The sequence below is a fragment of the Meriones unguiculatus genome, chromosome 4, assembly GCF_030254825.1.
Source record: "Meriones unguiculatus strain TT.TT164.6M chromosome 4, Bangor_MerUng_6.1, whole genome shotgun sequence".
NCBI lineage: Eukaryota > Metazoa > Chordata > Mammalia > Rodentia > Muridae > Meriones > Meriones unguiculatus.
This window is the reverse complement of record NC_083352.1, coordinates 46,609,664-46,634,905: the sequence shown is the minus strand read 5'-3', so window position 1 is coordinate 46,634,905 and position 25,242 is coordinate 46,609,664. Positions and strand designations below refer to the sequence as shown.

The 25,242-nt window shown below is 35.7% G+C and overlaps 1 protein-coding gene across 2 annotated transcripts in view; it reads right to left on the bottom strand.

Moving 5' to 3' along the window:
• Positions 1–25,242, bottom strand: part of Gpm6a (glycoprotein M6A) — a 310,605-nt gene that overhangs the window by 28,113 nt on the left and 257,250 nt on the right. For both annotated transcript variants that reach the window (XM_060381792.1, XM_060381791.1), the window contains exon 2: positions 7,475–7,667. In XM_060381792.1, coding sequence (XP_060237775.1) covers positions 7,475–7,667 — 193 coding nt within the window. The remainder of the gene's footprint in view (positions 1–7,474; positions 7,668–25,242) is intronic.

The following is a 25,242-nucleotide window of genomic DNA, read 5'->3' as shown; positions in this document are numbered from 1 at the left end:
TTTATTAATTTTTTATTATCATTTATTACAACTGATTCAGTCTGTATTCCCGCTGTGTCCCCCTCCCTCATCTCCTCATAATCCCACCCTCCCTCTTTCTTCTCTCCCTATGCCCCTCCCCTAGTATACTGATAGGTGAGCTCTTCCTTCTCCTCTATTTGACCCTAGCCAAGCAGGTCTCATCAGCACTGATTGCACTGCCTTCCTCTGTGGACCAGCAAGGCTGTACCCCTCTGGGGGAGGTGATCAGACAGCCAGTCATTGAATTCACATCAGAGAAAGTCCCTGCTCCCCTTATGAGGGAACCCACTTGGATACTGAGGCTACATCTGACCCTGGGTTTTAGGTCCTCCCCATGAATTGTCCTTAGTTGGGTTATCATTCTCTTCAGGGTCCCCAGGGATCAGTTTTTATGGCTCTGTTTTGGAGCTCCATTTGGAACTCCTGTCCCCTCCAGGTCTTTCTATCTCCCCTTTCTTTCATAAGATTTCCTGCACTCTGCCCAAAGTTTGGCTATGAGCCTCAGCCTCTGCTTAGAAACCTCAACCAGTAGAATCTTTCAGAGTTTGACTGTGGTAGGCTCCTGTCCTGTTCCCTGTCTTCTGCTACAAATCTCTATTGCATTTGTTCTTCTGAATGAGGATTGATCATCTTCCCTTTTCCTGTTTATTTATTTTAAAATTTATTATTATCATTTACTACAATTTATTACAAGTGTATTCCTTGTTGTTTAGCTTCTTTAGGAGTATAGATTTTAGTATGTATATCCTATATTATATGGCTAATATCCACTTATGAGTGAGTATATACCATATGTGTCTTTCTGCTTCTGGGTTACCTCACTCAAGATGGTCTTTTCTAGATCCCACCATTTGCTTGCAAATTTCATGATTTCCTTGTTTTTAATTGCTGAGTAGCATTGTATTGTGTAAATGTCCCACAATTTATGTTTCCATTCCTCCTTTGAAGGACATCTAGGTTGTTTCCAGCTTCTGGCTATTATGAATAGAGCTGCCACGTACATAGTTGAGCAAATGTGCTTGTTGTTAGTTGAGTATATTTTGGATATATTCCTAGGAGTCGTATAGCTGGACCATGAGGTAGCGCTATTACCAATTTTCTGAGAAAGCACCAGATTGATTTCCAAAGTGGTTGTACAAGTTTACATTCTAAAAAATCATTTTTTAATTATTAGAAGCCTGAAAAAGTTGCTTAGTAAAAATGAACTCTATTTGATTGTTATTTCAGAACTCATAAATTTAATAGATTTTCTAGCACAATTTTTAACTATGATTTAAAGTATGTCTGATCACCAAGACAAATCAGTAATCTCACATCAGCTCTAATTTGCCTGCTCTTGAAGCAGTATTGTAAGCAAAAGGTAGAAGCGTCTGTTTTAACTATCAATAATGTAGATGAGAAGAGAGAGTTTGCAGGGTACCGTGGTTTCTAAGGTTGTCTTTTAGCCTTAACTTATCTCCTTACTTCAAACCATTCAGATACTGATAACTCTTTTATATTTCATTAATTACCAAGAGATAAATGTAAACAATAAAAATGTTGACACTATAAATTCATAATTTTAGTTGGGAGTAAAATCAGTGAATCTTCCTCATGTAACTGCTTACATTCATTTCAAGTATTTAATAATTCATAATATGGTAAGTTAGTTTGGTACATTAATATAAAATCAGAGTTAAAGTATTTTAAAAATAATTTTTTTTTCTGTCTGGAAGTCAATGTTATCAGCTACTGAGCACTTATTATTTTTTAAAACCAAATACAACCCTGAAGAAATAAATTATATAGAAAGTTTTATTTAAGAGTAAAGCTAGCGTGTGACCACACCTCAGGATATTTAGTCAAGAGGCCAAATCACTTAGAAAAATTGTTTTATCACCATTTGATACCCAATTTTTGACCAGTCTCCACATTTAACTGTATATATTTGTTTTGCAGTTTTAAAATACATAGGCTCCTCTTGCTTGCTTTTTGAAATGATGATTAAAGAAAACAGAAATAACATATTGTCAAAATGTCTCTTGGGTAAGAGATTCTGAGTCACAAATTAGAAGAGTTCCTCTTTATTACACAGCAGATAGCGAGTCATTTCTGGAGTGTGAAAGCCCAAGCGATTGTGCTAATAGGTAAATGTTGTTGAAGTGAGGGAAAAATGGGAGAAGTAGGTTAAATAATAAACTTTTAACAAGTTTGGAGCTAGCACATGACCTGGATTTGAAGAACCAGCCAAACTGACACATTAATAAATAAAATGTTTCTGGGAAACTAACAATGATAGATAGAGAGATATCATGAACTTGGTTGACTGCTTTTGATCACTTCCCCCTGGTGATGAGTCCTTGCCAGGCCACAGAGGATCCAGACAGTCCTGATGAGACTATAAGCTAGGGTCAGTTGGCTGAGGAGGAGGACTCCCCCTATCAGTGGGCTAGGGGAAGAACGAGGGAGTGAGGGACCAGGATGAGATGAAGGAGGGGGCTACAATCCGGATATGAAAATGAATAAACTGTGAAAAATAAAAAAAAAGTCAGTGACACATGACATTATTTCTATTCATTCTTATTTTCTTTAAATATTCTAACTTTCTTCATGACTATTTGGTTTTCATAACTAAAATGGTAATTTTCAATTCATTTAAATAATTCTACCAACAGACCAAAAAAGTATTAGAAATTCATTCTCTTCCTTCTTTGAAGGCTTTGACGTATTGGCTGAATTACTGAGCAGGGAACATTAACTGAGAAGTCAGGATGTAGAATGGCCAATGATACATATCCATAATTACATATCTGAAATATAATGCACAAGAAAGGAAACTGACTGCAGACTTTTCTCCAAAAAGTAAGATTTCATGCTAGGGAGACGACCAGCAAAATGCAACGGTTACATTTCAAGGTTACATGCCTTTCATAGATTTCCCTTTAGTGTTAGAGATCTGAATTATGTTTAGATGCTTGTATGTATTTAAGGTGTAAGAACATAAATAAGGAAGGGGAAGAAAAGGTGGACATATCACCTATAAGCCTAATATTTGTCCCTTTGGCCACACAGTTCTGACTTATTTTACATCCTTTGTTTCTCCTTTACTTTTCCAAGTCCCTCTGCCATTCCATCTCTGTAGGCAGCCCCGCTGAGGGTCATCTCCACAACCTCCAAATCTTTACATAATTTAAGAATTTATCTCTTCCTACTCATTATTTTGAAAGTTTGATAGAATAAACCTTTCCTATTTTCATATGCTTTTTTTTGTGTGTGTTTTGGGTTCTTTGGGGGTGCCGGCTTGTTTGTTTATTAAATCCAAATGGATTTAATCTATTTGGAAGTTCCACGAGGCCTATATGGTGAATTTAAGGAGTTTGAACTATGAAAAGAGAAACAGTTTGGACTTCCCCAAACAATATGCTATTATCACCTTTTGAACATTTATCGGTCTTATATTTAATTTCTCATATAAGAGATCAAATATAAAATTATAAAAATAAATAATCTGAAGTATCTTCTAAATTCCCTTTCCCAAGTTCCCACAGATAGCATCTTCAGAACTCAAGTAGAAAACTGTGATATTTTAAAGTTTGTTGTCTAAATGTCAAACATAACTTTATAATCAATTGTTACTATATTGTCACTTATTAGACTTATGACTCTTTATAAACTTCATTTGCTACAACTGAATAAAGAAATATGAGTGCAGACTAAATATAAAGAACTGCTGATTTCAAGGACATCTGTGGTAGCTTAAAATAAGGAACAGTGAGAACATATTTTGTCCAGGCTAAGCTGAGATATGACTAAAAAGAAAAATGTCAGTTTTATCACATTAAAATATATCCTTGAAATTATCTTACTAAAACTCTCCTGAACTAACTAGCAATAACTCAGTTGAATTTTCTTTCTCTCTTTTTTCTTTATTTCTTTCCTCCTCCTCCTCTTCCTCTTCTTCCTCCTCCTTTTTCTTTTCTTTTCCCCTCACCCATCACCACAAGACAGGATCTCACTATGTCCCTGGCTCTTCTGAAATTCATAGATAGAGATAAATCTTCCCTTGCTTCCTGAATGCTGGTGTTAAAGGTAAATTCAGCTGCGCTTTTCCTACCTAGTTGGATTTTGAAATAGCTTAATTACATTATATGATGAGTATGAACAAAGAATGATTCCAGCGATTTTAATATAATGCTGATTGCTTTCAAGTTTTGGTTTTATGTGTTTGCTACTGTTTAACTCTATGACAATTCACAAATTACAGGAATAGATTTATTATCCAAATTAAATAAATATGCTAATTTATAAAGGATTTGTGAAATAATGTCACAAAATGGAATACACAACTTTTAACTTGCTAGTAAGTATTCATTTGCAAGTTTTGGGGACATTGATACTTCAGACTTATAGACTATAGTTTTTAATAATAATTTCTTATTTTTTATTACTAAGGACTGGGCCTCATATATGCTAGATGAGGCTCACATACATACAACATAAGTATTATAATTCCTACGCTTGGATAAACTCATCACAAGATTGGAGCCAACACATGATCTGGATTTGAAGAACTAAACTGACATGTATATTTATATGTAGAGATATACAATTGTTCTACCACTGAACTGCATCCTCAACTCTATTTGTGAATTCAATATTGACAAAGACTCATACTAATTTCCCCAGGTTGGCATTCAAATTGCTTTATAGCACAGGTAGGATTTGAACTTGAGATTCCCCTGAGCTCATAGAGCTTCACCTCATGTCTTGGCTGATCTCACTGCTTCAGCAATCCATCTTTTGCTTTTTTTAAATTTTATTATTTTTATTTTTATTATTAGTTACATTTTATTGACTCTGTATCCCAGCTGTATCCTGCTCCTTCATTCCCTCCCAATCCCACACTCCCTGCCTCATCTCCTCCCTGCCCTTTTCCAAGTCCACTGATTAGGGTGGACCTCTTCCCCTTTCACCTGATCCTGTTTTATCAGCTATCATCAGGACTGGCTGCAAAGTCCTCCTCTGTGGCCTAGCAGGACTGTTCCTCCCTTGTGGGGTGGGGAGGTCAAAGAGTCTGCCATTGAGCTCCTGTCAGCAATAGTCCCTGTTCCCCTTACTATGGGAAACCAACTGGTTACTGAGCTACCATGGGCTACATCCAAGCAGCAGCTCTAGGTTATATCCATACATGGTCCTTGGTGGAATGTCAGTCTCAGAAAAGGCCCCTGTGCCCAGATATATTTAGTCCTTGTGGAGCTCCTATCCTTTCCAAGTCATACTAACTCCCCCTTCTTTCATATGATTCCCTGCGCTCTGCCTAAGGTTTGGTTATGAGTCTGAGTATCTGCTTTGATACACTGCTAGGTAGAGTATTTCAGAGGCCCTCTCTTGTAGGCTCCTGTCCTGTTACTTGTTTTCTCCTATGTCCAATGAACATCCCATTTGTCTTTCTAAGTGAGGATTGATCATATTACCCTGTGTCCACTTTCTTGTTTATCTACAGATTTAACAAAATTCCCATCTTTTTCTAATCACTGTTTGTGGAAGTGTTATAGGATTTCTTTATTATATTTCATTTTTACTGATTTGAATTTGTCAGTGTTTAAATCTTCAAATATTTCAGGTAAATATATGAGCTAACTATCTCTTCCTTAAAATTAATGTTGTTCTTTCCTTTGTTTCTTCCTTTATCTCCCAGAGTAGAGCATTGTTGTTCTATTATATGACCATGTGAAATTCTATTCACTTCATTTTCACAGAGAATTATTAACTTTAATTACCCTAATGATACAACTTACCAAAATATTGTTGAAAACAATCTGGCTTATATTCATAAAGAATAAAGAAGTTTAACAATATACTGTTTTTGAGACAGGGTCCTCTATGTAACTCTGAAACTTGCTATGTAGACAAACCAATATTTGGGCCTTAATACTGCATTCTTTTGATACTGTAGCTTTAGGATAGGTTGGTTTTGTTGTTGTTGTTTTTTGCTAATGAGGAGTTTATATTGATACTAGGGTTATTGGAACTAACTTGGATAAATCAGAATTGCAGCTGATTACTTTTACCTATTACAATGTGAGCAAAAAGCAATGGTATGACAACTAACCTGATCACCACTAGGATTTGAAAGTATAAATAATCTGATTCCCGGAAAATGTTAACATGCAGTAAGAACAATAGAAAGAAAAAAGCCACATAGATATTTCAAACACATAACACCAAGAAGCATGAAATAAGTGCCAGGAGTTTCAAGGCTAATGAACATGAATTGTTTTGGGTACAGATAGTTTGCATTTAAAGAAAAACTTGCAATAATAAATGATTTTGGTCCATGATTATGAAATCACCCAATAAATGACAAAATTAATACTTTATTTGAAAATTAATGCTTCTGAAAGGAAATCCCAAATATTTGCCTTCTATAATATTAAATAGTAAAAGACTGCAAACAGGAAAACTTCTTTCAGTTCCAGACTGCTTAAGTTTTGTTTACAAAAAATTATTATTTCAACATCATCATAATTTTATAATCCTTGTACTTTACATTTTAGGGCATTGAAAAATATAATTGTTGTTTTAGAAAAGCTGCTCAAATTTTTATCATATAGAAGACCACGAGAACCTTTAACAATATTTATAACATTTTCTGTTAAGTAAAGAAAGTAAGGAAATATCATATACATAGCTGGATTAAAAATTTGAAGTATCTTAGTCTATTAGATCACATCAGGAGTGGCTGCACTGTCATCTTCTGTGGCCTGGTAAGGCTGCTCCTCCCTTAGGGAGAGATGATCAAAGAGCTAAGGGAGGAGAGGAGGACCTCCCCTATCAGTGGACTTGGGGAGGGCCATTCGTGAAGAAGAGGGAGGAAGAGTGAGACCGGGAGGGGAGGAGGGAGGGGCTTATGGGGGATACAAAGTAAATAAAGTGTAATTAATTAAAAAAATAAAATAAAATTATACATAAAAAATTTGAAGTATCTAATCCCACTTATTTCCTAGAATTTCCAAGCCTAAATTTGTTCCTGCCTCTGTCTTCTGTCTTTTCACCATTTTTCAATTATGTCATGATTTTATTATTTCAATCACAGCTCAGAGGAATATTTATTTGAAGCACTGGCCACTTACTCCCATAAACCCCTGGGATATCTTGACTTCCATCACCATTTTTTTTTAAAGACTCTATGTTCAAGTTTAAAGAGCAAAGCAAAACTTTCATGCTTAATGTTAATTTAATTCATATCAAAGCCTTGATTAAACATTTATTAATTTGCTCTCATATTCTATGCAAAGTACTTTGTCTTGGGTTGACAGATCGGTGCTTTTCTGAATCATATTTGCCTCATGAAGCTTTTTTTTCAATCTTCATCACCTTACTTAGGTAGATATCTGATTTTAGAAAGAAAAAAAAACCAGAAATGCAAACAACATATGCATTCCACAAAAAGTGGACAAAAAGAATGACTTACATGGTGAAAACATCCAGTGTGTCTCCAGCGGTCCTTGCCATCTCAAAGTAGGTCTGCAGAATGTTGACGGTTCCAGAAAGGGCTTCATGACCACAGCCACAGAACAGGGCCACGCCTGCATAGAGCAGGATGGTGGCAATCAGAGAAGCATAGGGAATACCTCCCAGGCATTTGATGCAGCACTCAAAACACCCTGTAGAAGAGCAACAGAAAAAGAGAGGGAAAATTCGTGTTATTTATTCATCTTAGTAAAATGTTCCTATAAGCTCAACACTATAGTATTGGTATTCATAGATGATTTGGGTCTACCACATTAAAGTCCTAGAGTGTCCTAGAAAGAATAAAGATGAAATCCATCGTGACAATTCATTCTACACAGCTAGATGGATGCATACATGGCTTATGATTTCTATTTCATTCTCTACATCTATTCCAACAGAAGCCCTTCTTTTCTACCCAGACTCAATATAAACCCCTACACAAGTATGCATGCCATTTTGCTTCAAATTCATTGCTCTCATATATCATGTTTTCTATTTTATTTAAGGAATCTCTATTTCTTTGAACTATTTATGCATTTTATATCATTATTCGAAATCCACAGTTCATTGCAAATTCAACTAACTAAATTTTGACCTACAGAATCCAAAAGTAGAGAAGAAAACAATCAGACAGATTGAAATACATTTCAAATATTAAAGGAATTAAAGATGAATTCTGAGTTCATAAATGTGTGCTCTTTTTACAGTGACACATAATGAAAATCTATTTATAGGTTTTGGTTAAAAGAGTGGGAATGTATTTGTTCTGAGAGCAAATACAAATTGGCAGGGAAGGCATATCTGAGACTGCAGGGGTGGGGTATGGCTGGGGGGGAGCAGGTTCTGAGATTCTATGGAAATGATGCTAGCTGAGACTTCTAGAAGAGGAAGATATGGAACCTGAAGTTGCCAACCCCTGTAGCCAGGCAGAGCTTGTAGTGGAGGGAGGGGGACACCAACCCACCCATAAAACTTTTGACCCAAAATTTGTCCTGCCTACAATAAGTGTAGGGATAAAGATATAGTGATTGAGGGAATGGCCAACCAATGATTATCCCAACTTGAGACCCACCCCATGGAAGAGAGTGAATCCCTGACACTGTCAATAATACTCTGCCATGCTTGCAGACAGGGGCCTAGCATAGTATTATTCTGAGAGGCTTCATCTAGCAGCTGGTGGAAACAGGTAAGAGCTCCACAGTCAGGGTAGAGCTAGGGTAGTCTTATAGAAGAGTGGGGGGGAAGGATTGAAGGAGTAGAAGGGGTCAAGGACACCACAAGAAGACTCACAGAGTATATTAAGCTGGGTCCATGCGGGCTCAGAGATTGAACCACCAACCAAAGACCAGGCATGGGCTTGACCTAGGCCCCCTTACATATATGTAGCAGATGTGCAGCTTGGGCATCGTGTGGGCCTGCTAACAATAGGAGTAGGGGCTGTCTCTGACTCGGCTGTCTGCCTTTGGATCTCTTGCCCATAACTAGGTTCCCTTCTCTGGGTTTAGTAGGAAAGGATGCACTTAGTCTTGCTGTGACTTGATGTGCCAGGGTTGGTTGATATCCATTGAGGTCTCCCCTTCTCTAACGAGAAGGAGAAAGGGCTGGAGAAGACGGAAATGCGATTGTGGGACTAGGACAGGAAGAGGGAAGGGGCTGCAATCAGGCAGTAAAATGTTTAAATAAATAAATAAGAACTACATGGAAACAGTAGAAAACAAAAAAACAGGGAGGGCATAATATTGTTCCCAAAACTGTGATTTTAACAGATTGATCATTTTTATCTTATCATACATAAAATGGTGAAAAACGAGAATGATCTCATATTGCTCTTGTGTTGACTAAGAGAATATATAAAATTATAGCTGTGTGGTGAAAGGCTCCATAGGAGCTGCTATCATTGACATAATTCATCTTTAGATGGAATTGATACTAGAGCATGAAATTCATTTGCTCCGTATATGCCTTATATCCTTGGCATAAGGTAATTAATTATAGAAGATGCTTAATGGGTCTGCATTCTCATATGTCCTGTTGTATGAGGCTAGTTGTGGGGTCTCCCATTTGCAGCGCCCTATCAGGGCTGAGAAGTTACAGATGTGGGAGTATTTTGGCTTTTAGATTGCAGTACTTTTTGGTTACAGGTCCTTGATCTTTATGAATCTATATTTATATCTATATGCAATAACATATAAAGCATGAAATTTAAAAGTTCCTGGGTGAAGTGACTTTAGGTTTTGAGAAAGAACTAGCTTGTTATTTTGATATTGCTCATCAATAGACCTTGGGAATCATAGACCATATCATCTCCTACAAAAGAAGTTTAAATAGGAGCCCAAGTACCTCCCCAGTTTTGTTCTTCTTTCTCGAGAAGCAAAAATCATTTCCTGAACATTTCTTCTACACACATAGACACACACACACACAATGTGTGGAAGTGGAAAAGGTTAGAACAGCTTGAAACTTCATATAGTAGAAAAAAAATGCACCAACAGATGGCTGAGACCAGTGTGTCTAGTATCTGAATGTCATTGAGCCCAGTTTTGGGTAGAGACTAACAGGGTGGCAGAGAAGAAAATTAGAATATTCTCTTTTAATATTCTATAATTCTCATCCCAGTAATTGCTTAAAATGAAAGGTGAAAACAAGTAATATTAGAAGAAAACAAAAAAAAAAAGGAAGAAGCTCCTAATGGCCTAAATGACTTCAAGACCCAGTTTTGTGGTTCTTTCCCATTCCTATTCTCAAAACACTTGATACAGCCTTGAAAGGATTTTACTCGGACTCTCTGAAATGTCAAACCCAATGCTCTTGCTCAAGCCAATCATCTGCTTCCAAGTTCAAACACACAGAGAAGATTTTGAATGCTGAATGCCATAACCTTTGCTTTATCCTAGAGCATAGAATGTGCAGGTAAATAAAATCAGAAATCAGAGTAAATTAAGAGCAGATAAGATAAAAACATAAAAAACACAAAATGTCTCTTAGAACTTCTGGTTAATTTTATTCCCAATGTAGAACTAATTTGTACTTAGTTCATGTTTTCCCTACTGTGTTGTATATGGCCAACATTAGCTTCTGTGCCAGATTCTATCTCCCCAAGAGAAATTCATGTGCTCATAGACCAGAACATAATTGAAAATTTAACTTACTAGCAACCTCCAAATGTAGAAACATGTAAGATCAATTCTATTACTAGAGGAAACTAAGCTTCATGACTCTGAGTTAATACACGTTACCACATTAGTTCAGCATCTAAAAGACACTGAAATATATCCCCACTCCCCATTTAAACACTGCCATATTAATTATTTAGAATTATGTTACCTTTGCTGTAATTTACTGTAAGCTTTCATTTCTGCGTTTAACTTAAATTTTGACCCTCTGAAAAACTTTTGTTCAGATTAAAATTCTCAAGTGTTTCATTGGGGACATATTGAACTTGTAACGGAATAGATCCTAATCAAACCCAGTCTTCCTATGAGTCTAAGTGGAGTTGCCTACTGCATTTAAAGAAGTCTCTTTGAACTTGCATATGGAGAAGCAACACATCATTTCAGCATTCTCTCCAGCTGCCAGAATCCCACATAGTTGCTGGCAGGGGAGCTTCTTTCCACCCACAGTGAGAAACAGCCTTGGCAGATCAGTAGCGTCACCATGGCAACCATGCCCCTGGGCCAGGATGTACTCCCAGTAATCACTGTTGAAGGCTGAGGATTCTGCTGTCCTCCATCATCATGCTTTTACTGAACCGAAAGTGCAAAAACACTCTATTAAATGAATATTAATGAAGCATAGTAAGTGGGGTTCTGGAACTGGAGGAAATAGACGTCTTGAGAAAAAACTCTATAAAAACGGTAATGATCACTTTTCATATTTTCAACACCATGTATTATGAGAATAGGGCCTTTTAATGCTCAAATAAAGCTAAGGTGCAAATATTGACAGAATTTGCTTGCTTTAGCCATATGTACACACAGAAGCACTATTATGTCCAATTTCTGGGCAGAGCTTCTCAACAGAAATAATACAATGTTGTTGGTTTTAAGATGGAGATAAATATTAAAAGGATCATGAAGCTTTCTTTTCAACACACTCTCTAAAACCTTAGCGTTTGACCACTATTTAGTGAGGGTATAAAGTGGTTTGCTTGTTCCAATGTGAAGTTTGTGAGGAACATAGAAACTCCCTTGATATGGTTGTTTTTAAAAGCTATACATTTATATTTTCATGCAGTATATAATCAGTTTACATCTATTTAAATATTGATAAATAAGCACAATATTTGCCTACAGTTACTTCTCAAACTTTACCACAGTGAAAAACAAGAACCTAAATGAACAAGAAAAAATAAATAAAAGGAAGCTAGACAATAGTAAAGAGAGAACAGAAAACTTAAAGATTTTAGGAAATAAATGGGAAAGTGAAGGTTGACAACACACTAAAAATATACTCATTGATAACTTTTTCCAGCCTCATTTACTAAGGAGATGATTCTTTCTATATTAACAAATCTCTACCTTAGTCATTATCAGGTGAGCAGGGAGGTGTTTGGGTTTATGAGCCAGTCTCCTCCCTCTCTCCTCTCTGTGTCGATACCACCTTCCCTCACATTTATATCATATCATCCATCACCACATCACATCAATTATTGTATCACATCCTTGTCTTGATTCATGGTAGAGAAAAAATCCTCCAACATATTCATTTTTCTCATGTGTGCCATTTTCTCTTACTTTGTCATATACATTTTAGAAGCCATATGATTACATATATTAACTCAGTCGATTTTGACTGATATTTTCAGGTTTACTTTAGAACATATAAATCTTAAATCCTTCTCTAGATTTTGAGAATTATTTTACAATGTTTGATTATATCATCTATGAAAAATTTAAGTGTTACCTCTGTCTTTCTATATTTATGCATTTATAAATATCATTTATATTTCTGTTATCTTACCCTGTAATCCACAGTGAAGAAAATGTAAAAACATTTTGTGTTTCTCAGGAAGGAACCACGGTTTTATTATTAATGTTGATTGTTTTATCTAATGGGTCTATTTTGTTTTAAATTCTAAAACTTGTTTTTATACCACATGTAAATTCAATTTATGTTTGTTTTCTATTATCAGTTATGTCAGTATATTTCCAAATTAAACTTTTATTATTGAAAATTGGTACTCATCTGTTTTTCTAATATGTAGCTGAAATTTTGCCTTAGCATTTTATTGAACACTTTTGTTTTTATTAGTATATGTAACTATCCTCATAGGGAAATAGCCAGGGATGGTGCTAATTTCTACAGATGTAGAGCTTAGCAGAAATGAATGTTAAAGAGGTGGGGGATAGATAATGAACAATTTATTAGAGAAGACAGATCAGGAATATGAAATATTGATGTCAGATTTTGATAAAGAGTCCAAGGAAAGGCTGTACAGTATCTGAAAGATCTGAAGGTATATTAAATAAAACATCATAACAGAATTGTTCTCTTTAATAGAGGACTAAAAGGCAAAGTAAAGTAGAACACTGAGCCAGAGATGGAAATTTAGGAGAGTTACAGACAAGAACCAATATTCTCTATTTAATGTGAGATATGTCATTATTAAAGGTAAAAATAGAGGTCAGAATTTCATAAAGTAGTGAATATGAAACAGTTTCCTAGCAGTTGAAAGCGTAAGCCTCCAGATAGGCAGGGATCACTAAGTTTCCCTTTATGATTGCCTGCCCTTTAGTCTGAAGGCCATTCTCTAATGCTGCAGGGCAGTACACTAAAACCTAGAAGTCCCGATGCTGGATTATGTTGCTTTAAGGATTATTCAGATTTTAAAAGGAAGACTCCAGAAATCAATATGGGTATTAGGCAAATCTCAGCAATCAATTATGGTCTTGGCATTATCTTCAAAAAAGGGAAATGAGAGATTATCAGCTAAAGTTAAAATATTAATAAATCTTTACACCTTCACCTCTTTTTGACAATTGTCATTTCAGTTTCCAATTTAGCCTTGGGGTATTAATGGAGTAGAACCCATGTGATTTTCTCATATCATATCATAGATGGAAACACATCCCCTGGTCAGGAATGAAGGAACAATGATGGTACATCATTGTGCTAAGCTTATTTCATAAGCTCACCCCTTTTCTATACTTGGCCTAACAGCAGGCATACTGAATCATTATTTCAATAGTCAATGAAAGTTTTCTTGAGTGTCTATTAGTTCTATATACATTTTATATAAAATTGATTAAATCTGTGATTTGGTTGTTATTTTTTTTAGTCTTTAAATAAATATTTAATTTTTAAAAATAAAATATAACATTTTCTTCTTCCATTTTATTCCTCTAACCCCTTCCATTTACCCCCTTGCTATCTTTTTCATTACTTATTCACTCCCCCAAACAGAGGAACTACACTCGTGAAGTCTCCTCAACATGGCTGCCTAGCCAAGGCCTGCACAAGAGGCAACTAAGGAAGTATGAGGATGGGAAACTAGTCTACCCTAGGGAAGAACATATCAACTGAATATCTAATACCCAGATACCAACTCTGAAATCATACATACATATGGCCTGGGGGGTTAGCATTTATATATTTTGGCGTATTAAGATTTGGTTGTTACTTATTCCTACATATTAATGAAACTTCAAAAAGCATTATATCAAAATACGCACTATTTAATATTGTGATCACAACATTATTTAGCCAATCAGAATCACTGGAAATAAGGCTTAATATTTAAAAGAATCCAAATAATAGTAGGTGTATAGCTGCTTCTTATAAAGTATAACACAATTAAAATATGAACAATAAAAGTTCATAATTAAACAAAATATTTACACTGGAAAATGCTTATAAAACATTTTATAAATTGTTGGTATGTATATTTTCTAATGACTGTAATTAAAGACAATATGACCCATGTTTTATAGTTTATTAGATATAACTCAAATAATTAAAAAATTTAAAATATTAAGTATTTATTAACATTTTATTTAAATATTTGCCTCAAATCATGTACAGAAGTCAGCTTGCTAATGAATCTGTGGTCTGCCATCACAATTGTAACAGATCTCTAGACCTTAGCACAGCTGATATCATGATGAAAATACCATTTAAACCTCGGAACCCAGCAAGTAGGCCACAACTCCTACCAAAACGAGAGCAAAGAGCTAATCCACAAAGTCTGGGAACGTTCCAACCTTGATTTTCTGTTCTTTTGAGACTGAGATATCTTGTGTAGATCAGCTGTCCTGGACTCTCTCTGTAGACCAGACTGAACTCAATCTCAAAGGGCTCCACCTGCCTCTGCCCCAAGAGTGCTAGGATCAAAGGCGTGGGCCACTACTGCCCAGCTGGGTTCTGTAGTTCTGCTTCTAGCTAACTGAAGTGTGTCAACTCAGGATGTGGTTTCTGTGCTTAAAAGCCCAACCTGAAAAAAAGTCTTAGAACTACACTGGGGTCCCAAACATCCAGTGAAGTCACTGGCTAGATAAGAAAGCATGTTTTTTGTTTTTTATTTCTTTTCTTTTTTTTTGGGGGGGGGGCTTAGATCTGTGTACAAGTAGTCTTTTCTGTTGGATATATCATGATACTATGTTTGTAAGTGGCATTAACAAAATAGTGAACTCCAATGACAGGGTTTGATCTTAAATATTTTAGTCATTGCTACGACACTACATAAAACACTTTCTAATAGGAAAATCTTTAAAAGTATCTTCTGAGTTTTGAGAAATTCTTTTGCACCCCTAACTCTGTAGTTACTTCTTAAAGTCACAAGAAATCATGTCATAACTAGAGACCCAAGATTCCCATTGTTAAGAACCCAACATTTTTTACCATGGGTTAGCTGATTTTGGTGCACAGGTATGGCAGCCTATGAACACAGCATAGCATTGTATGAAGCACAGGTAGTATAGGGATTAAACAAGTATCACTAAGAGAATTTGTGAAAAGTGGCTGATTGGAATATACAGTGTACAAATAATGATACCTCTGAATTTTCTCTGAAACCTCATATGTCATAGAAACACAGCTAAGACTACCACTGCATTGACTAGTGTAATTTCCCAGCTCCTTATGAGCTATATTACAGCTAAATAATTGTTAAGAATAAATATCGAAATGTATTTGAAAGCCTATTTACTGTGAATAATTTCAGAAAACTTTTCCTTTTTAATTGTGATACTTACTACCATTTAAGATACAGACAGTTTGTTAGAATTATATTGCAAATTACAGAACATTCTGTACTGGTCAACATGACTTAGCAAGAACGTTTTGATTAATTAGCTTGTTTCCTCAAGGCAGAAAGCTAATTGCTTCACTAATGATTAGAACCATACACTTCTAGCTGTAGTAAATAAGGCCCCAGGGTAAAGGAACTGTCTGGGGTATTCACATTTCAGATATGGAAAAAAAAATAACAAAACAGAAGATGTATTGGGAGGAAAATGTTTGAAGCATATTAAGTCCAGTCTGATTTTCAAACACATGTAATGTTTTTGTAGACCCAAGATTGCTTACTCAGATGGTGTCTGGAGATCTGGTCTGGAATGGATTCATTCTTGATATAAAAAGCTGAGGTACATGGTTTGCTCCCTCATGACCTTTAAGTATTTGATCAAAACATTACACATGCATTCATTTGTTCATTCAGGTAGTTGCATATTTGCTTGTTTGTTGCAATAGCCACTGCCTAACAAATCCTCTTAAATAATCTTAGCTAAACAGCAATTTATTGTTGCCTCATGGTTGGGTTTACTGAACTCAACAGGGCAGCTTTCTCTTCATACAACTGTGGATAAGAGGTGCTCAGGCTTTGAGTCATTTGAATGTATGAGGTTAAGCTGGATGTGCATGAAAATCTTGACCACAAGCCAGCATGTATAGAAAGTCTGAGGTCTTTCTACTTCATGTGGTCCTTCTAAACCAGTGATTCTCAACCTTCCTAATGCTGCAACTCTTTAACATACACAGTTCCTCATGTTGTGGTGATCCCCAACCATAAAATTATTTTCTTTTTTTTTGTTTGTTTGTTTTTCATTTCATTTCTTTTCTTTATATTAATCACAGGTTATTTACTTTGTATCCCAGCCATAGCCTCCTCCCTCATTCCTTCCCAATCCCACCCTCCCTCATCTCTTCCCTGCCCCTTTCCAAGTCCACTGATGGGGGAGGTCCTCCTCCCCTTCCATCTGACCCTAGCTTATCAGATCTCTTCAGGACTGGCTGCAATGTCCTCTTCTGTAGCCTAGCAAGACTACTCCTTCCTCGGGGGAGGGAGGGTTTGAAGCGATAGCCATTGAGTTCATGTCAGAAATAGTCCCTCTTCCCCTTACTAGAGAACCCATTTGTATACTGAGCTACCATGGGCTATATCTGAGCAGAGGTTCTAGGTTATATCCATACATGGTCCTTGGTTGGAGAAACAGTCTCATGAAAGACCCCTGATATTTATTTTCATTGTTACTTCATAACTGTAATTTTGCCATTCCTGTGAACCATAATGTAAATATCTGTTTTCCAATAGCTTTAGGCAACTCCAGTGAAAGGCTTTCTACTACCCAAAGGGTTGCAACCCACAAGTTGAGAAAGACTGTTCTAAACAGAAAGTGAATTTTTCCCTCTGGCATTGTGATGAGATATACAGGGTAAATTTCCACACAGTAGTAGGAGAAAGCACAGGTTCCCAATCTACATAAAGATTGAGACCAGGAATGGCAAAACAAAACTCATCCACCTGTTATTGCCAAAGGAAACAAATATTTGTGTGAGCTACTTGGAGTTGAAGCTTGAACAAGTTGACTCCAAAGCTATGTGCAAAGGATGGTTGAGTGTGTGATTATCTTTAATCCTATACAAGCTTATCCCATCTAAAACTGATCCCTACTCCAGAGGCTACTGTATTTTTCCACATGACAATATCCATCCTTCAATATATTACTTCTGTTGCTTTGACTTTGCTTATTGATTTAAAAAAGCCATGAGGTTAGCAATTTCTATGTTATTGATTTCTGTATGCTGGATTCTTATTGTAGTATCTAATATATAAAAGGTGATCAATTAATATTTATTGAATAAAAGAAAACAATTGGAAAATTTATTTCAAAGACAATTGCCTTAAACCAGTCCCCTCTATAACAGATTGCAGAATCCTGACAATGTTTTACTTTGAAACCAAAGATAAGAAACTTTTATAATGGTTGTTTAGTTAAAATACTAGTGTTCACTTATTTATGTCTACTTGAAATTACCTAACATAAATAGCAATTGTTCAGATGGGCTGAGGACATAATTCAATAGCTTTCTTGTAATATGTCATGGTCTTAAATTTATTGGAAAAAAAAAAAAGAGATAGGATATGTTGTACCTGTCAGTACTTAACCCACATTTGCTTTCAAATTTCTACTTTGATAATTTTTTTAGTATGATTTTTAGTATGACTCTGAACAAAACTTAAAATAAAATACAAAATTACATACCAAGACAACAGAAGAATATCCGCAAAGGATCTGAAGACTTAGATCCATTAAGTTCCTAACGAGAAAAATCTGACAATAAAAGTAAAGAACATTTGCCTCTTAAGGCAACTAATTCCACAAAATATTGTTTTTAACCTAAAGGAAGTTATTATCAGAAGTTATTTGTTAGTCTTCAATAAAATTTTATATGATTCTGAATGCCATTAGTAAATATTGCTCCAGATTAATGTGGTACCAGGGGAACGAGTCTCAGAGACCTCGGCAGAAATGGCCATTCTTTGTTTCATCCCGCAGAACACCAAGTCAGCCACTGGAGGAACTATTTAGAACAGACTATTATATAAAAGGTTACCAGAAGCCTGGTCTTCACCGGCAGTCAGGTAGACTTCTCATGGTCATAATGCATCTTACAACTTATTAGGCACTAATAAGCATTAAACTTAAACGTTATTAATTTTGTTCTATATTAAGTCTTCCAAAATATATGTTTTCCAAGGAAACAGTAAATCAGCAGAATCTGCCAATAAAAGTGATCCTATATGTAAAATTGAGATATGTTGTGGTAATATCTTGGCTATGTAATGAACCCTGTGTGTCATAAAATAAACTTAAAGTTGTGTTGTATATGTCACTGGGCTGCTATAAATAAACTATTCTCAATGTGGCAAATAATAAATGTTTACAACACAAATGGACGAATACATGATGTGTATTTCATATTGTTACTAAATTTTTTGTATTATATTTACTTATGTATTCTATGTGTATTGTGTGCTTGCATATATGTGTGTGTATGAATGCCATGGTGCATGTGTGTGGAGGTCAGAGCACAACTTGTGGAAGTGGGTTCTGTCCTCCTGCCATGTGGGACTGTGTGTGAGACTTAGATACACAGGTTTGGTAGAGCATTTGCCTCTACCCTATGGACCTACATGGTTACTCTCAAACTGTAAAAGAAGACATGAAAACCAGTCCAAAGAGAGTGTTTACATTCTTAAACCTAAACTGGTGTGAAAAAAAAAAATAATGGTCATTGTTCATGCCACATAACACAACACAAATAATATTTGCATACATAACTCTTTTTTTCTCAAATACATCTTTAATGTAATCTGGAATTTTTGAATTTTCACATTTATTCCCAATTTAACAGATCATGTCTTTCAAGGAAGTAAGTAGTTAAAAGTTTCTTTCATCATTATTGCAATACATCAAAACTGGCTACCAGGCAAAATTTTTAAGCTATATTTTCAAGTGTTTCTTATGTTGAAACATTACTACAAATCCTAGCAAAGAATAAAATTTGCTTTATAATCATTAATACTGTTGTTTTATGACATTATGAAGGTATTCAAAACGCTGATATAACAATTGGTTCAGTGCAATTAAAATCGAATCACCACAGTTTGTTGATAGGAAAGTTCTCTTCCTTCCTACTGACACTCTGCCTGTGAGAGCCTGAAAATTATCTAAGCTCCCTTGGAATCTGTGAAAGGCTGATGGCAGCCCTTCAAGATACAAATACTGTGGCAAACATTGTCTTTTCTCAGGCATCAGAGACACTCAAAAGCTAAATTGCATTTTAAATCAACAGAATAATATATTTTGTTCTCTCTCCTAAACACCCCTTTCCTCTCGCTCATTATAGGCACTATTACCAGATGCCTTGTTCTTTAAAACTCATTTAATACATTATCTTTTTAAAGGTTTGGAAGAAATGTTGCCTTTATTTGAGCCAAGTGTCGGACTGTTGTTTTGTTGCTTCTATTACAATTTAAATGAGTACTATGATCACGAAAGACAGATGCATGCTTTTTTTATTACTGCAATTTCACCCTTAATTTATCCCATAACCCAAATGCTTGATGTCTTTTCCTTCTCTTGATCATATCCCATATGACCCTTAGACAGTGTGGGCTGAAAAGGAAAGGTTTAAAGAGATGAGAGCACTACAAAGCAGCCTGTGAATTCAGCACAGCCGAGCATGCCTTGAAGCTGTTTTTGTATTCTGCTCGCTGCAGGGCACATCTTTAAGAGAGCTCAGCCTATGGATGAAAACCTGCTCTCCACATAAGTCTTTTTATTTCGAGTTACTAATCCCCAGAATTTCATGAATACACACAAAGCTGATTTTCCGCTGCTTCCAGTCACCTCTGGCTATGGCAAAGAAATAACAAGAATTGCTATAAAGCTGGTAGGAGAATGTCTACGGAATATGTGACAAAGCAAAAATATTCAATAAGATATTCATTCCTTACAACCTCTAACGGGTAACAGTTTGGTTTGATTGATAGCTCCTAAGAACAGGGGTCATGTTTTACACACCTTTATATATGCAGCATTTCAAACACTTTGGCTCTGGAAGACAAGAAACACTAACTCTAAGGACAGTGTCCAGCATTTGTTTTGTTGTTGTTCCTTTGATTATTCTATTATGTAAGGAAAAGAAAATCAACATCACACTTCTAAATGTTTGCCCATCAAGGTCAACATGTCAACCCAAATTATAATGGAACTAAAATATATTGGTGTCACAAAAAATGGAACTGAAACCTAAAGAATATATTACACATAAGATAAGTAGTTGTTGCATTTGGTCATGATTTGTTGCTAAAAAGGAAGTCACAGAAAATAACAGAATTGGATTCTATTTTTTTTCCCAGCAGCTAGCAGTCACTTAATCTTTTTAAGCATTTTTCCTATTTTAAATTTAAAAAGCAAAATGTAATTAAGAACACCTTTGAAGCACAGTGTTAATGTTTTCTTTAGAGCTCTTATTCAAAACAAAACAAAACAAAACAAAAAACATGGAAAGTCTTGCATTAGGTAATTCTTTTTTTTTTTTTTTATGGTTTGAATTGGTTTATAATGCTGTGTTGGGCTACATTCATAGCTGTGCTTGGCCCCGTACCAAACACTGTGAGCATGCTCATCTTCCTTTCTTTTTTTTCTTTTTTTTATTTTATTAATTACACTTTATTCATTTTGTATCCCCCCCATAAGCCCCTCCCTCCTTTCCTCCCGATCCCACCCTCCCTTCCCTTTCTGCATGCATGCCACTCTCCAAGTCCACTGATAGGGGAGGTTCTCCTCTCCTTTCTGATCTTAGTCTATCAGTTCTCATCAGAAGTGGCTGCACTGTCCTCTACTGTGGCTTGGTAAGGCTGCTCCTCCCTCAGGGGGAGGTGATCAAAGAGCAGGCCAATCAGATTATGTCAGAGGCAGTCCCTCTTCCCATTACTATGTAACCCACTTGGACACTGAACTGCCATGGGCTACATCTGTGCAGGGGTTCTGGGTTATCTCCATGAATAGTCCTTGGTTGGAGTATGAGTCTCTGGGAAGTTCCCTGTGTTCAAATTTTCTTGTTTTGTTGCTCTCCTTGTGGAAACCCTGTCCTCTCCAGCTCTTACTATTTCCCACTTCTTACATTAAATTCCATTCACTCTGCCCAACAGTTGCCCATCAGGCTCAGCATCTGCTTTGATAGTCTGTAGGGCAGAGGCTTTCAGAGGTCCTCTGTGGTAGGTTCCTAGTTTGTTTCCTGTTTTCTTCTTCTGGCTTTCAGAATTCTTTTATTTTTCAAATTTTCTTTTAAAATTATTTTATTTTTTGAGAATATGATATAATTACATTGTTCCCCCTTCCATTTCTTCCCTGTCTACCCTCTTTGATATTTTTCAAATTTATGGCTTTTTTTCATAAATTGCTGTTTTATATCTATATCTATATAAATGTGTGTATGTATGTATATATATGTGCACGTGTGTAGTGTGTGTGAACACATGTATATATGTACATTTAAAATATGTACATAAATACATATTTTAAATGCATAAATACAGCCTACTTAGTCTACATAATGCAGCTTATATGTGTGTTTTCAGGGCTGACCATTTGGTAGTAGATGGCTACTTGCTGTGCTCTTCCTTGGGGAAAAGTATTTTTCCTGCTTTCATTATTCCTTAGCCACCATTGGCATAAAATTGAGGCCTCACAGCCTTTTCTCCATACATAATATACATGCATGATTCTTTTATTTTCACATACGAGGTTGCAGGATCTGAAGCATTTCATAATCAGATCAGAATTAGGAAAATCCAGGGGAAATAAGAAGCAGAACAGGCTTGGTCTTTTCATGGCTAGGAATCATACATCCCATGAATAAAGGTGCTGTGCTTCATCTTAGAAAAACAGTGAAAGCAAAAGCCATTGTCAGAACTTCTTTCACTTCTACTGTCATGACTCCAGTTTCATAAAGTGATAAACTATAGATTTAGCTAAACAAGCAGAGATGTATTTACTCGAAATTTAATAGATGCCCATGTGCTAAAGAAGAAAGGACATGTGGGGCAGAGTCTGCTAGAAAACTGTATTTAACAAAAGTCCCAGAATCTGACCTTTAAAACTTGGTTGTATTTTAATCATTTTAAATTAAATTAAGAAATATGAAATATTCATGTAATAATCTTCTTTAATGGATACTCTTCTAAGTAAAGATACTCTAGCATTTTAATGTTTAAAACTATATTAACTATGAATGTTGAGTCTGCTGATGAATAAAAAGAATATCATATGGGGATGGACAGTGGTCATGGTATGATTGGAATTCAAATACTGAAAACTCAGATTATGAAGCCACTATTCATTAAATGTACTATTTAATCATGATAATGCATGTTCATGGCAAATGAAACTGAACTAGATTGAGAGTCAGATGTTATCAAAAACAAGCCTGGTTTCACTGGGTGATTTATTCACCATGATGCGTCTTGCTATTTTTGACAAAGGTAAAATCCTTAGGTGGTCCTTTGGGACTCTTCATGTGGCCTCCCTCATCACCTCTCTGATCTCTCCTTTTATCTACTGCAATGACCTTTTGCTGCACAGCAAATTGCCAACACACATAGGAATTTCTATGTGCTGTATGATCTGTTGCAGGTTTTCTTCCTGAAGATAGCTGATTAACTCTTTGACTTTTTACAAGTTTTTCATAAAACTTTGTTGAGCATCCTAGTGTACCTATATTGCACTGCTCTGTGTTTTTCCATTCTGCATCAAAGTACTTTCTTTAATGTGTTTAAATATAATACTGTATTCTTTTTAAAATATGTTTTGTGTGTGTGTGGGTAGGTCTGAGGTTTCATCAGTTGCTGGAGAGTATGATACTACTGGTAACAGAGTCTACATAAAAATATTACATTTCTTAGTTTTTCAGTCATGAAATTTAATTGATATGGCTATTGATTTAATACAGAGGAGTAAGGATGAAGTTTCTACATTTTCATTCTCTCTTTGTAGAACACTTTCATAATAAGTTATAAGAATAACCTCAATTAATATGTAGGAAGCAAAACAAGAGCTACTGCTTAAGGATAATGGCTGAGAGGGTAAAGTGGGAGCTAGGGATCCAGCTGTAGAGCAAGGTGTGTTGAATAACCTTTTGTGTTAAGGGACAAGTCTCTGAACCTGCATTGAACAGTAAATGATCAAAACGAACTGAAAAAAAAAATCCCTTAAGTGCCTTTCTGAATTTTTGACATTTACAAAAAAATACGACAGGGTTGATTTTCTGAAGGATTCAAGGTAATCTGAAGTGAATTATGAAGCACTCATTTGCTGACAGAGAGACAGAGGAGAGGTGTGCCCAGAAGTGGAACAAACATTGTGTGTATCACCATGTTTTCATCTTGTGCATCTGGGAGTCATTCAAAGCACTGGAAGTATGCCATGCATGAAGCTGTTAATACAGTTAGGTGGCAAAAAATGAACTGAAGGAAAACTGAACTGAGGTGAAGATAAAAGGTATTATGGTTATCAAACATGTAAATTGTAAAATATATACTGCTGAGTACTGAAGACAGTACTGTAGCAATAGAAGAATTACTGGGTTGATTTTAGAGATAAAGATAGGAAAAAGGACACAGAATAGTATCAAAATGAAAAATAAAGGAATAAAATTAGACTTCCATGTTTTTCTTGTTGGAAAAAAAGTGATAACCTGATTTTAAAAATAATAGAAACAGCAAACAGAAATTATTGTTGGAAATGTGTAATTTGAATCACTTGTTGCCACATCCTTCCTCCTTACCTGTGCTCTCTTATGTAGCATTTGAAAAGTAAACTGGAGTTAAGTTTGGGACAGTCTTGACACACAGCAGTGTTTTGTCTCTCCATCATTCTCCTATTGTTTTTTTGTTTTTTTTCTTTTTTAGAATGCATAACACTGAGGCATGCCCACATTCCTCTACCAACCCAGATATCGGAGCTATTGATCTCATCTCACTCAGCTGTGCCAGACATTTGTTTGTGCCAGGAATTTGTTTCTTGAATGCTCTTAGAAAAGAAAATTAAAAAAAAAATCTTGGAGGAAAGGCATGTATAAAAATAAGTTTGTTAAAATGATCATCAGTAGTACAAAATCTTGCTCAGTGTACTCAAAAGGCAATGCACCAGTCACACATCAAATCTATGATATACAATGAAATTACCTAAATCTGTAGAAGAACAGAAACATTGTTATGATGGTTGGTCTTGTCCATCAAGTTGATGATATTTAGTGTCATCTAGAAAACAGAACCTTTGACCTTATAGATTGGTATTTCAGAGTGAATACTGAGTATCGGCATAGAGATTCCATGGGCCAATGCTCTGTCATAAACTGTATCTCTTTAAATCATGATCCAAAAACACTTTATTTCCATTTGTTTGTCTTCTCATTCTAAAAATAACTTGTTTTATGATTATAATGTAAATGTAACATTCTCTCTTTCTCTTCCTCTCTCCAAACTTTCCCATGTACCTTCCTTGCTCTCTTTCAAATTCACAGCCTCTTTTTCTCATAAATGCATACATATAATCTGATTAGTCCATAAAGATTAAAGGTTATTTTTTTCTTTTTATAAAAAAGTATTATTTTATTTTTTACAATTTATTTACTTTGTATCAAAGTTGTAGCCTAGTCTCTCATTTCCTCCCAGGCCCACCCACCCTACCTCTTCCTCTACTATCCCTTTCCTCTAGTCCCATGAGAGGGGAAGGCCTCCTCCTCTACTGTCTGACCATAGCCTATCAGGTCCCATCAGGACTGCCTGGATCCTCTTCCTCTGTGGTTTGGTTAGGTTGCCCTGCCAGTCAGAAGTGATCAAGGTGTAGGCAACCGAGATCATTTAAGAGACTGTCTCTTCTCCCTTTATGGGGGAACCCACATGGAGATTGAACTGTCTACGGGCTACATCTGAGCAGG